At 41.5% G+C, this 15042-nt stretch overlaps 1 protein-coding gene across 1 annotated transcript in view; it reads right to left on the bottom strand.

Moving 5' to 3' along the window:
• Positions 1 to 15042, bottom strand: part of LOC104162480 (bifunctional heparan sulfate N-deacetylase/N-sulfotransferase 3) — a 49342-nt gene that overhangs the window by 21514 nt on the left and 12786 nt on the right. Inside the window, exons 2-3 of the mRNA XM_009701216.1 lie at positions 5186 to 5273; positions 1446 to 1600 (exon numbers count right to left, since the gene is read on the bottom strand). Of these exons, the coding sequence (XP_009699518.1) occupies positions 1446 to 1600; positions 5186 to 5273 (243 nt within the window). The remainder of the gene's footprint in view (positions 1 to 1445; positions 1601 to 5185; positions 5274 to 15042) is intronic.

The following is a 15042-nucleotide window of genomic DNA, read 5'->3' as shown; positions in this document are numbered from 1 at the left end:
CAAATCATTTAGTATAAGGTATCTGTAAGTATTAAGAGCATTGAAAGTAGTGAAGAAAATAGAAATTGATGAAGTTATCTAAAACAGGGTTGAAAATTCATTATTCTAATAACATACTTTAATAGTTACATACTGTAGACTAATCCCAGAGTATGCCTTAGGTCACACCAGAACTACAAGAACTAATTTAATTTCCAGTGGCACTTCCAACAGTACACAGAATCACAGAAAAAAAGGGAATATGGGAAGCAGGATTTTTAAATTTTCATGGTTCTAACTTCTACTGAAGTGCTTTCTTTAAAGGAAATATTAAGATTGAGCTGGTCTCAGTACAACTACAGTTTACAGTGAACTTGGTAAAATCTTTGGTCAAAAGAAAGCATATACCTTACTTAAAAGCAAAGTTTTCAAACACAACTCTTAATTACTTGATATTCTAGGTCTATACTTTCCTCCTACACTCACTGACACACGACCATAAGTGCACTCTTTCTTGTTCGGGTATTTCAAATGCCCCTGCTCTTTCAAGGAACAAAGTCATTATCTGCCAGCTAAAGAGCAACCAGTGTATTTTGAAAAGGGAGAAGTAAAATTAGACTGTTGGAAGAGTACAAGTATTGCAGCAAACAAGTTCTGTTTGCTGAGATATTCTGATATAACACTTCTTTATGTCTTTACATTGGACCATTTCTTCAGACAAATAACAGGCACTCTGTATGGCAGTTCGGTTTGGTTTTATTCATGAAATTAACTGTAGATAAAAGGTAAATCTGTTTCTCTAGCATAATCAGACCTAAAGATCTAGTTTAATTTTTACTTATATACTCACTGAAACTTTTTTTCTCAGAGCTTTGCTGTGAATAAATAATTAGTAAAGGCAATGCTCTTCAAAACAAATTTTTATAAAGCTGATCCAAAAGGAATATATAAGATGTTATTAGATATCACGGCAGAAAAGTATCTTTGAAAATGTGGCACACTTCATTAATCCTAACATGCAGTGTTTTCATAAAGTCACTTGACAGGTTTTGATGAAGTATTTATTCTTTTAGAAAATTGGATTTTTCTCTAATCTAAACAATGGGATATTTGGACAAAACTTTATTTAGAAAAATAATGAAATAGAAGAATTGTTATCTATATTGACTTTCCAAGATGGGAACGTATTAATTCTTCATTCTGAAAGAGTTTTTTCATGCAAAATTTTTCATAAAGTATTTAAAAAAAAAAACCAAACTTCAATTGAGAAGGAAATCCAAACTGTAGAGAAACAGAATTTTCATAGCACAAAATAGAGCGATTGCAAAAGCACTTTATCAAAACTTTCTTTTTTTTCAATTCATTGAGATTAAAACAAATTCTGTAACGACTGATTTTCCAACAAAACAGGAATAATGGTTTCTGAATAGCTATATTCAATATAAAATGCAAAAAATATAACTCACTAAGGCAAATTTTTTGTTGAGGATCATCTGCTCCACCAGTGACGACTCATTGTGGAAGAGGTGAGGCTGCATGTGACTCCACATATGGGGAAACCACCAAAACTCATCCACAGATCTCAACAGCAGGTCATCGCCTTCATCTTCCTCCTCAGTGCCTGAGAAAAAAAATTTCTTACAAATGTTTATGTTTGAAAGAAATTAGCATAATGAAATATGACAATTTAAAGTACTGAGGATTTTAAATGTTTCCAAGTACATATTCCCTTTCCTGAAGTAGGGTCAAGTAAAAGACTGAGAGCCTCATTTCCACAGCATCTTGAATGCATGGTACAACACAGTCCTCACATGCACGTGCTGGATCAGCAACATTAGTAGCTAAGGGATGGAATCAGAGAAATTGTATACAAGACAGTTTAATAGAGAGTATAAATTAAAATGTTGACATCCCTTTCCTGGTATTCCTTATCAAAACTAAATTCACTCCCCAATCAAACTTCTTTTCCTTTCATTACCTATGATACATGGAAGTATTTTTTCCAGCAGTCTTTTCAAAATATTAGGCATAATACAATTGTTTTCTCTTCCCTGCTAATTCTTACCTTTCTGATCATAGCCTGCTCAGGAGTTCTCAGAAATTTGCAGCTTTGAAGAGACTTAAAGGGCGGCTGGAGCTCACCGAGTTATTTCTGAGGCCCCAGGCCTCTCTCTCCAGGTGCTCTCCTGCCTGCTCCTGAGGATGCGGGGTGGGGAACAGGCCCCGCGGCCATTTCTAACCGCGGTGCTGATGAAGAGGAATGACTCGGGCAGCAGCCTAGGGCCCCGCTCTTCTCCCACACCTCTCCTGCTGCAGCCACAGCAGCGGTGGGCCCTGCCCTCCGCCCCTCAGCCGCCTGGCTGCTCCTCAGTCCTCCCAGGCTGCCAGAGAAGCAGCCGTGCCCCCGTTACCCACTGGGACAGGGCCCTGCCCCTGCTCCCTCGGGTGCAGGCAGTGGGGGCTGGCCGGGACCCCCAGCACTCCAGAGGCCGTTGGCGTAACCCGAGGGCAATGACAACCCGCTCTCGGCGCTGGGGCCCCTACCTCGGCTCTGTAGAACCCACTCACAGAGATGCAGCCCAGGTGCCTGAGAGCACCTCGGGGACAGCAAGGGTCTCATCAGCTGGCAGATCAGGACACTTCCCTTCACCCCCAAGCCCAGACATTTATCCTAGTCCCTTAATGACAGGCTAGCCCTGTTGAAGGCAGCCAAACTTAAATAACCCCTTAATGGTCTGCTGTATAAAGACTGTATAAGCTGAACTTTGACAATCTATAGCTCAACGCATCTTCACGGTGTGCCTGCTTCCCGCTTTTCTGATTGTCGCTATTCCCGCCAACAATCAACAAAACTTGACAAATCCTTTCTCTCTCTCAGCATCTGGTAACATCTATTCTCCTTTTTCAGTCTTTTAGCCAAACGTTCAACTCCAATGCTTTCTGGACCCATACAGCCAAACTCTCACTAACTATGCTTTTTGCTATTTCCTCTTTCCTTCAGCAAATCTTGTCTGACATACCTTCACTGTTGTGATTTTATTCCTCATTACCTCCATAGAGGGAACTACAGCAGTGACTGAAAAATGCGGGCAGACATATGTAATGATGTGTCAATATTTGTAGGATCACCAGATTTTCGGACTCCATGCGAATCCATAGGGCCCTGTGTGATGTTCACACGCTATCACAGAAAGTGACAGGAGTGCCTAAAGGTCACACGATAGCCAGATCAGGGAGAGGAAAACATCTCAAGAAAGGAAGCAAGCCATAGCAAGGGATGGGCTGTAACAGAGAGGGAGTCAACTCACTCAGTTTACAGCCAGTAACTGGGTCAGTTTGTCCTACAAACATGCAATACCTTTGCCAAATCCTACTCTGCCAAACCCAGGAAACCCATGCGCATGTTCCCTCTCCAAAGCATCTGAACTGTCAACTGAGGCAAAAGAAATGGTCTGGAAAGTATCTCTGCCTGCTGAGACACTGGTGACAAACTTGGCAGTCAGGGCCATTTTGCTGGGCCATTCTAGGCAAAAGAAAGGGGAAGAAGGAATGGGAATGGATGGAGCAAGGCATCTCTCGTCTCTCGGAACCATGCAGGTGACACCTGGATGGTTGCAGGGGTGAAACCTGGACATTTACCCAGTCTAGCTGAAGTCTGCTGAGCCCAAGAGAGACCTGTGGAGGGACTGTGCAGCCCCAGCTGCTTTCTTCTCCAGCTGTTCAGCTCTAAATAAAAGACTTCTTTCCCTGCCTCTTCTCTTCTTAATATGACAAGTAATGTTGACCAAGGTGCACAACTGAGCGCAAGAGTTATGCTCGTCCCTCTGCTATGTAACATGTTAGGCGTATTCAAGCTCTGTGTATCTTTCTTTGGTTTTGAATAAATCCAGTTTTAGTTCCTAGTCTCAGTTAACACATCACCCCACTTCCCACTTTTCATATTAACATCCTTCAACTATGACATTATCTTGTGTTGTCTTTTGTCTCTCTCTTCCAGGCTCTGACGTTGTCCTATTCTGCATGCATGCCTTTTTCTTTCTGTTTGATGGCAGAAAGCACCTTCTTTCTTCTATATCACATCCTATTTAATACTTTCTCTTTTATTTCTCCCTATTTCTACAGTGGTTTAAGTATAAAATTATTTTAATGGGTAATATATATTGCTGTGTCTCTACAGTAGAGATTAAACTACCCAAAAGGATAAACTGTGGTAGCTCAATAAATCTCTCAGTGAAGCCAATGGAAAATTTCATTTAATCGGTGGAATTTAACACTCAACAACAGGTTGAAAGGAACTGAATTTTATTAAAAGAGGAGGAGGAATTCAATCTGTTCCACACTGGCACCTAAGGCATGGCAGCTTACTATAATTACAGGTGCCTCATCCTGAGATGTTCCAGCCCACCTAAAATTCTCCGTGCGCTCAGGAAACAGATACAGAGAAAAACGTCGCTCACCTATTCCACGTGCCTCCCTCTTCCCATTTCCTGCGAGAGGTTCTGTAGTGAGTGTCTGAGCTAGCTCAAACTGAATGAAATTACAAAGCAACAGTAAGAGATGTGTTTACTTCACTCTCAGGATTGATTTTACTGTGTTGTCCAATGACACATATGTAACATGTATAACCCCTACAGAAAACTGTCATCCCAAGCTTGGACTGCTTCTTGCAAGGTCTCCTCCTGGCCCTGTGACTGCTAGTTCTGCACGTCCCAGCTTGCAGGAGGAGGAACAACATTCCTCTTATTCAGGAAACTTAATCATCGGACAGTACACTTCTCTGAAGGGCTCACTTAGTCTTTCTCTTAGCAACTACAGCCTGGCTCGCATACTTCCACATCGTTACTCTACTGATTGGACTATTATGCAAAGAATGATCACTTTTTTTCTTTTTAAAAAAAAAAAAAAAAGGAGAAATGCTGCTGCAAAGTGGTGTTTACAGATTCTACCTACATGATTATTTCCAGACAGACTACAGCTCAAACAGAAGGTTAATCCTCCTAAAATTAGGAGAAAAATTTGATTCAGTAAATCACACAAATGTATGTCCCAAAGCCACGTGGAAGAAAGAACAATTTGATTTTTTAGTTATCCTATTATGAAGGAAACCCTTCTCTCTACTCAGACCCTTAGTCTCCATCATTCCTACTTTCCTCATACTACAAAGAACACCATGAAAATAAAAGTGATTTTAGTATTTCATTCTTACCTGTGTGATAAAATTTCCCTGAAAATCCCAGGTTGAAAGTAAAATTTGTAATCTGAGCTCTCAAAAGATTCTGAGTGTCAAGCAGGGCCTGAAAAAAAAAAACAACCCACCATATAAACATATCTGTAGAAAACACACCTGGCACAGAAATTTAACATAACAATATAAATATTTTTACAGGTATATGTCTTTTCAATTGTTTTTGCTATTTAAAAACAGCTCTTTATATATGACAAAAAAGTAACAGATATTTTCTTTACCGTTTAAAGATTAAAGACAGCGTGCAAACTCCATCGTTTTCCTCATAAAGATGACCAGCTATTAAATACTCTTTTACTCCCCAAATCATGAGACAGGAAAATAAAGGCACACACCAGAGAAAAGACCTTCCACTGATTACTCAGTAAACCTGGGACACAGCCAGGAATGAAATTCAGATCTCTTGTGCCCCTGACCACTGCTCCATTCACTAGGGTGAACAGCGTCTATTAGAATTATGTTTCTCTACCTCAGGTCAGGTACATACATAGCATTTTAGTCATGTTTCAAAATTACTGGCAAAGAAAAAAAATATCCAGAAAGACAGAAAGAACCTAGATGAAGCCTATTCCACATCAAAGAACTTAATCCTAAATTCCCCCCAATTCTGACTCGTTTATCAGACCGTTCGCATACTGGCTGTCAGCATACATGTACTTCCACTAAATCAGTAAGAACAAAAAAGCAGCATGCAGGAAGAAAGTGGAAAGCTATTATTCATCAGATACAGCCCCACGCTTTGATTTCAATATGCTTTTCTTGATTTGTTACTCCCAAGATTTACATATTACTTTCAGGAGTTACCTGACAAACTCTTGCACTCTGCTGTTTGCTCTTTCAGTTTTTCAGGTGAAACAAAGAAACCTAGCTTTCCAATGCAAAACAAAAATTTGCAAAGCAAGAACAAAACAGAAGAGCAAAAAGTCACCTCTAAAATGAGACTTGGAGTGCACATTCCTTCAAATAGCCTGCCTTCAACTGAGCACTTGGTAGTTGGTAATTAATGAACACGTCGGATTTGTGACGCTGTACACAGCACATACAATCATAGAATTGTTATGGTTGGAAGAGACCTCAAAGATCAAGTCCAACCGTATACCCAATGCCACCATGCCCACTAAGATGCCCATCAGGTGTGTATGGCCAGCTACAGCACACATGCACATGCTTGGAGGTAGGCACTCATGCAGTGCCTTTGAAAGAAAGGGAAATATTTATACGTCAAGGGTCACCAAAGAGTTTTCAAATCAACGCCCATTATAGCACAATGATTTTAATGAGGTGATTAAAAACATTATTATTGTCAGAAATGAGTAACCAAGCATGTTATGAAAGGGGAATGTATTTAAAAGCACAAAAAGATTAAAATCACTGCAGATTTTCAAAGGTTTACAGGTCTAGTAGGCTCCTCACTCTTGAAATTCAGTGACAATTTGGTGCCCTGAAAAATATGAGCCAGTAATTTTAATTACACTTTCTCTGGACATTTTCATTATATGAGTAATTTGTCTACCGTTATTTTTTTAACTGGAATCCCAATGACAACAAAATGTTAGCATGGAAGTCAAGTCCAGCTTTACTTATAGGCATAGGTCACATTACAGTTCCTTAAAATAGGACCCATTTTAGAGATGGAGGTGATATCCACCTCATCAGAGAAATTTTTGGGCACACGAGCTCTTCTCCAAGTCTTTCCCAGGGCTCATCTATATTGGTTCTAATAAAAGTACGATCTCCATCTGCAAACTCTGTCAAGCCTGTTTCCTTACACTATCACGCCTACGACATTACAGTGACAACATCAGGCAAAGGGTGACGATAGCGGGGGCTCCGCTGTGCAGCAGCCTCAAGAGAGGCCCCAGGCAGCAGCCCCAGCGGAGCTCCCATTCCCTGTAAGAGCTGCCCATACACCACAGCTGGGCCATCCGTCCCTGCTCCGTGCTCCCCTTTCCCATCGCTCCCTTGCCAGAGCTGAGCATTTTCACCGCCGCACTGCCCGAAGCGGGAACACGGCCGCTCTCCAGCCCTCCACCATCCTGCGCCTGAGGCCTCCACCACCTCACGAAGTCCCAGCTCTGGCTGGCTCCGGAAAGCTGGTGCGTGAGGGAGCTGATCCGCAGCAACAGGAGAGACAGTCATTTGTCCCTGGCCCGGGGGGCTGCAAGTTTGAGTTTTGTTGATATGGCTGACAAAACACGAGTGGTTTCAATTCTGTGTCATCAGCAGTACTTGCCTTATTCACCATTTCAGTGGACCAGAACATTATGCCTAAGCATATTCATTAAATATGTATTAGTCACAAAATTAAACTTGTGAAAGAACCATCACTTTTCTGCCTCCTATTTCTTAAGGTCCTCTCAGATCTGGAAGTAACTTGCCTCTCCCACTGTCTTCTTCACCAGTGTAGCTCCAGCAACAACAGCACAGGCAGCTTCAAAGAACGGCGCTAGTAAGGTAAAGATCTTCTTTCACTGGAAAGTCTGAAAAATGTTCTGCGAACAAGGGACTTTCTAAAGGAATGAGTAAAATGAAGCACAGAATGGAGATAATTGAAAACAAGCTCAAGACTTCTGAAGTGGAATATTAAGAGAAAAATCTTGCAACACTGTAACGAGGGCTTTTGCACAGGCGGAGAGTGCAAAGATCACCAAGGAGACTTCTTATTCTAATGAAAGGTGGCAAATCTGCAGAGGATTTATTATGAAAACCATCCTTAAGCTGCTGGGAACCTATTCAACAAAATAATTTTATCTTTGCACAGTTAAAAATGTAGGAGGCAAATGATACAGCTATACACTTCTTATGTTAACAGTACATACTGTCGAATGAAAGAGATCCTGAGTGTAGCTTGACAGCGAGGTGGCACGAATGGGCTGCACAGTTCTCTCCCTCCAAATTAAGGTAAGAACTGTGAGCACTTTTCGAGCTGAAGGTCTTATCCTGTACCTTTCTAAAACCTTCTCAGCTCCAGTCTAGTCTCAGCATGATGGAAAAACAGAATGGGAAAAGCAAAGAACAGCTGGAAACGCCAGAGAAACACAACCTGGGAGGAGATCTCTGCTGCACCTCCAGGGCATGCTGCAGCCACAGGGCTGACAGGAGAGCTGCAAACCCAGGCTGCCAAAGGAGAGGAGGGAGAAGGGTAGCAAGAAGCCCATGACATTTCTATGATAATGCAGCACAGAGTTTACTTCTTTGCTGGGAATTAATTTTGCTAGTGCAGTCACCACCTTCTTGCTTCAATGACTGCCTGGTGGCTGCACTTTATTTAGGCCAGCAGTCACGATAAGACACTCCAAACAACACGAAACTCTAAAGGAAATCCGAAGTTCACCTTCTACAGAACAAACTCTGAAAGCGATGCCGTTCGTTTTTTGGCCACAGTACTCTCATTAAAATCGACGGCAGATCTTCTGCTAAAGCCTCGTGATGGTGCTTGGAAATGTTTCAGCTAATGCCAACGGCGTACCTGCTCGCCTGCTCTCTCTGCAAAGAGGGAGGGCGCAGACCTGCTGGTTTTGTACCGACAAGCTGAGATAACATTTGAGTTGTCATGCTTATGATTATTTTCTGGGTGATTTGACATTTTACTCATCTTTCAGGTTCTAAAAACAAAATGTTAAAACTCATGAAAAAATATATCTAGTAGCAGATGGCAGGGCCTATTACTGTGAGTTTCTATCAGAAAGAGAGAAAGAGAGAAAAGTAGGGGGATGAAAAGCCTGAAATTTCTTTTCTAAATGCTGTTTTATATACTGAAGGTAAGCTGGTGATATTTTCTGTGTATTTTGTGATCGGTTTATGAACAACCCCTCCGGGTACCTGTATGAGATGTTATATAAATACACTAGTACTGAAGATTGTATTTTAAAAACTGTTTAGTAAAGCCTTCCTATGTTTACAAACAGTTATTCAGTACATGTTATACTTCCACTGGTACTATAAGGAAAATAAACTGCTGGCTGCACAATCACTTTCATGTACATAGCTACAATGGAGTACTTTCTTTTCAACTTTTCCTAAGCTCACATACTAGGTTTAGGAAATTCCTTGTGCCAGAAATCAAATGTGAGAATTCAACATATGATGAAAGACCCCCTTCACCAACAGTCCAAAACAATCTCAGAGAAAGGCCCTGTTACAATCTAAGGAAGAGAGAAAAGTTATCCTGACAGCAAAACATCACAGTTCTTTCAATCCTTGCATCTGACAAGTTCATAGTATAATGAAAGGAATATAAGAAATCATACACATTGCAAATAAAGCCAGATGATTAATCAGCATCATCCCATTTAAGTTATTTCTATTTAATTTCTGATTAAACATCTCAGCAAATGTAAGCTGCTCTAATTGCCAATGGAATCTCAACTGACTGAGAATTCCGGAGAAAAAGGACTCTCAGATCACAAATGGAACAGAAGGAACCACAACAATTACTCTTTAATTAAAATATTGACGCAATGGAAACATATGAAAATTCCCGCCTTGGTATAGATGGCCTCTTTTTTTTCTTGACAACTACAATGTTTCACTCTTTTTATCACTTTTCATTCAGAAATATCAAGTTTGTTTACAAAAGGAACAGTTGTATTTGATTTTTCTGATCTTACAGACAGGACAAAGAGACACAGACAGATGACGTGGGCTGTCAAAAGCGCTTGCTCAAGTAAATCAGCAGTAAAACCAAGGATAAAATTTGTATCACCAGACTTGCTTCCCATTTCCATAGTCAGGAAACCATCCTGCCTCCTGTTCTCAAACATCTCTCTACATGATTTCACTTTATAGTCTGCCACAGAGAAGTCACGAATGTCAACTTGTCTTCAGTAAACAGACAGTAGTAATTTCTTCAGCATCAACAAAAATAGTCAGACTCAAACATCTTGGCTGATCAAACAAATAAATCAAGAATGCTTTGCTGAACTCTGCTTCACCAAAGAGGAACTATAACTTTTTTCTGTAGTCATACCAACATATTTACTACTATTTTCCTACTCAAAAGATGCTTAAGAACTTAGTCACTTGACAAGTGGAATAGTTCAAAACACTGTTAGTTTTGCTTGTAATCACGTGGATTTTAACTAAATCAGCAAGCAGGTAGACATAGCCTCACAATGCTGCAGCATTAATATCTTAAACTTCACATCACTACATGCTTTCATGTCAGCAACAGCAGCAAGGTCAGCTTCATAATTTTCCAGAAAGTCTCCCTCCTCCTCCTTTTCTTGGGAATTAGATCTCATCTCTCAATGCTTGCTTTACTATTTTGTGGCTAACAATACTATCAAAGGAGCCATTAACTTAGGAATTACTTTGCTTTTGAGGAAAACTTCTAATGCTGTACTGGCTTTTTAATAAAGGCAAGGACCTTCTGAAAAGGTAAAACAAATTAATAGAAAGTGTAATGTGAAAGCAGACAAGTTAAGCACACGACGCCCCTTTATCGGAGCTCTTACGCAGAAGTAGCTTTAACTTTCTGTATCATATTTTTTCTTTAGTTTAACCCCTGCAAGAGAGGGAAGAAATAGAACTAAAGCTTTTTTAACTTCTGAGTGGAGCTCTTAATATAGGGGTTTAATGAAATGAGCTGTAACTGCTGTGATGTCCTTTTACTTTGCACTTCTTGTGACATCGTTTTGCCTTTCCTGAGCATGTTCATGCTCTGAGAAAAGAGTCCTGCCACTGAAGCTGCCTGTGCAGGTATAGGCACCACCACCCACCGCCCTCCAACTTTCCCTTCTGCAGAACCTGACCTTTCCCCAAGTTTCTATCCACATCGCAAATTCATGGGCTTATAAGGAGGGGGGGAAGAGGGCTGAGGAGGAAATAGAAAAGAGAATTAAGGAACATAACATATACGTGACTGAAGTTTGCATTTACGATGCATACAAAAATTATGATTTTTAGAGCATTGTGCTTCTATTCAGAGTTCAACAATCAGTATCTGAAATTTCCCAGATATTTTGAGATTTGCTTTATCATGTTTTATACACCAGTCCCTAAACTTGGAGGCACTCGCAAAGTGTCCAACATTAGAGGCAAGAGGCGGCATGGTGTGGCAGAGAAGAGAGGCCAGGCTAACAAGTTGTGCCCCATGACCAGTCCCAGGTTTGTTCGGGCACTGCTGAGGCTGATGGCAGAAAAGGGAGGAGGGGGACACAGAGCCTAGGGAAGGGAGAGGTGAGGGGGAAGGAGCAGCGGGGACCCACACGAAATGTTGCAGCAGCAGCATGGTAGGGGCCTGAAAGTGAGAAGTCCTGAGACCATGATGGCAAGCGTTCAAGAAACTGGGGCGGTTATCTGGGATGGGAAGGCAGTGGGCAAGAATTTGGGGTGTTTGGAGGCAGCGAGAGGCTGCCTGGCAAGAAGAAACAGAAGACAGCCTCTAGAAGGTCTGTCCCAAATGGCTGGGAATCATTATTTTATTAGACAGACTATTTTCCTTCTGAGGAAAGATGTTTCCCTCATGATAAATTATGTATTTTGGAACATCATTAAAATTCAATGCCTATTCTTTCTGGATTTCCAAGATTAGCATTTTGACACCCATTACCATAAACATTTAATCTATGCAGAAGAAAGCATAATTGCTTTGGGTATGCTGGGTGTATCTGAAAAGGTATTTTTAATATCCTTCAGACAAAAGGAGGAGAATGCTTAAATTTTCTTTGACTGTTCACTCTCTTAACAGAGCTGACACTACAGAGAGGGCAAGAGAAAGAAACAAAGAAAATCTTCAGCTTTTTCTGCAAAGTGTTTAGCTGGCAGAGACCATAAATTATAAATAGACCCTAAACTGTGTAAGTGGGGAAAGGACACTGCTCTACAGTTTGGTGGAAGCAAGGTGTCCAAGAGGACACAATCTGGCAAAAATAGAAAGACTGATGAAACAGAGATGGAAAAGCCAAACCGCTGAGAATACATATGCTCAAGGTTATGAAATATCAGATTCCATGAGAGCTGAAGACAACTATTCCTGCTACTTTGTACAATAAAATTAAAATTGGGAGGGGAAATCTGTTAACTAAGACACAGCAGCTTCAAAAAAAATTATTCTTTCAATTAAAAACATGGATTTTGATAAGTCAACTAAATCCTTCAAAAGATGTAACAGTTCAAAAGTACCACATGCCAGCAAGACGCCTGTTTACAAAGGGCCATGTAACACAGCAGAATTTAAAACAGAAAGTGTGTGCAAAAATTCCTCGGAGACGAAACAAAGCGCCTGGTTTCAGTTACTTAAAAATGATTGTAGTTTACCGACAGCTAGATTCTACCTGCAGCAATTGTGATTTTAAATTATCAAAGAGGGATGCCTTGGAGCCCGACTCTTTAATGTGCAGGACAGGCAAAGCTCCCATTGCTTGCCTGGGTTCATTTGGACCATTTGCCAGATCCATTCACCCGAGTATCTTACCTGACTTCCTGTAACATGAAGGCCCATACTCACCAGTTGAAGAAGCTAGTGTGAGTCTTTTCAATGAATTCAATAAGCACCATTAACTGGGTAACCCAGCTTCTCTTCAAAGTGTCAATAAAATGAGATACCAGGCTGGAGACCAATTACGTGCCTCTTAGTTTTTCAGTGTCCAATATAAGACACACTGGGCCTGATTTTCAAAAAATTCAGGAGCCACAACTTTATTTTACATGCGCCGATGTTGTAACTAGGTATCTGAATTTGACATCCGCTAAAGGACACTAAAAATGTAAGTAGCCACTTTAGAAAACGACATCTCAAATGATTTCAACCAGAAGTTTTTTCATCAGAACACTGTTTTAATGTTACTGGGTCTTCCTTTGGAGGTTTTTTAATATCATATACAATAATGATCTTGATGACAGTCCAATTATACATTTTCAAGTAATCAGGCTCTTTCATCTAGGTAAATCATTTGTACAACCAAGAGATTTAAGAAATATTTTTAACTTCCTTCACCAGCTTCTTGCTTCTTGGAGGCTGAGATAGCAGCTAATGAGAATAAGCTAATTAAGGCAAGGTAAGCTGAAAGTTTTAAATACTTGGTGCCAATACTGTTTAATAAAGTAATTGGCATGCTGTTTTCAGGTTTCTAGATGAAATTCTGTATTATTACCTCTTAATTAAACTGTACTTTGATGAAAGAAGTTACTACTACTAAACAGCTAAATGATCTCATTATTCTGCAGTTAACAGAAATAAAACCCTGCATTTCTTTAAATTAAAGGTCAAAAAAACCTCAGGTCAATTGAAACAGAACTAATAAACACCCTGCTGCTGCATATGATATTCTTCCCCAGATTTTGGTCAGAAAGGATTCAATAGAAAACTTGTTGGTTCTTGCATTTTTACCTAACACTTCATCTGCTTATGAAACACCAAGTACGAAGAAGTAAGCTCTCAGAGCATAACAGAACTCAAAATAAAACCAAAGTGACTCTAAAATGCATTTAAAACCTCTTGATATTTACCCGGTTAAGTTCTTGCGATCTGGTGATTGCTGATGAGCCAGCACAGCAGGGAACTGAGGTTTGTTAGCCACCACGCAAGGCAAGGCAAGGCAAGGCAAGCTCTCCGGCAGCTGTGCTGCAGCGTCACCCCCGCCCCAGGCCGCTGCCTCCCCTCCCAGCAGGACAGCCCGCCTCTCGGGGAGACAGAGCAGTTCAGATCCTGCTCCACTTCACTTCTGGGCCACCTTGCTGGGCCTGCTTAGTCTGGCTTGACTCCATCGCATCCCATCGGCAGTAGATAAATTGGAAGAGCTGTTCACCGATTCGTGTAGACACTTGTCTAGCTACCAGTAAATGTTAGGCCTCAACAACTCAGATTCAAACAACCACCTCAGATGCAAAGCATTTATATCTCTGCAGCCCCCCATTAGACAACCCACACTTTTACAGCTTTAGATCCTGTTTGGTAGGGTGCACAACGTTGTGTCATAAAAGTTAAAACAACGGCATGGCTATTCAGTCCAACGGCGCGTGCATTTTATAGTCATCCAGCTCAGAAAGAACAGAGGTTATTATCCACGCTCCTAGTACCACATTCATTATCAACAGCATGTTTGCTTCCTACTTAATGCTTCCTCACACGTCAGCTTTGGCTTTCGCTGCAGCCAACACGCACAGCAAGTAGTTTGGCCGGAGGAGCAGGGCTACTCTCCAGGCGAGAGACAGTCCTCCGCTGCACGGGCTGGCCACCAGCTTCTGCTGCAGCAAAGCCTGCGCTCCCCGACCCACCGCACGCTGCCTGGCTCTGCTGCTTAGGGCCCTTCTACCCTGCCATTGGCAACATGTGGCTCTGTATGGCCACTGAATGCTGACAGTATCTAGAAGGTTCAACACTGGAAGAATTTCTAGGCCTAATCTCTCAGCAGCAGAGACCACGGTGGCCTCACCTGAATGCATGGGAAGCTGCAGCTGGGTCACTACACCTGCTCCAGTCTGATGAGTTTGTCAGTGGTTACATTACTCTGTCCAAAATGCCAACGTTTTTAGAGATGCAATTTAGATTTTGGGTCTACCTTTGCACCCATGGCTTGCATACAAAACAAGAAATTTGTTCCATAAAACCTAGTTCCCTATAGATTTGTTTCCCAAATTGCTATTCTCACACTGCCGCCTAGGACCCACCCTCCCCGTGAGGTCTCCCAGGCACCTCCTTCCCTTCCCGCCCTGCCCAGGTGAGAAAGGGACAGCACGTGCTATCGCTGTCTCCAAGACACAGCACACGGGTTAGCCAGGGACAGGTCAAAGTGAAGGATCAATGCAGAGCTCACTCTGGAAGCTCTGCTTCAGCACTGCTTTGTGGACATGCCTTACCCCATGCTGAACCCCAG

This window comes from Cariama cristata, unplaced genomic scaffold (assembly GCF_000690535.1).
Source record: "Cariama cristata isolate BGI_N322 unplaced genomic scaffold, ASM69053v1 scaffold9320, whole genome shotgun sequence".
NCBI classification, from domain to species: Eukaryota; Metazoa; Chordata; class Aves; order Cariamiformes; family Cariamidae; genus Cariama; species Cariama cristata.
Note: the sequence above shows the minus strand (reverse complement) of the source record. Positions and strands in the feature narration are given on the sequence as shown.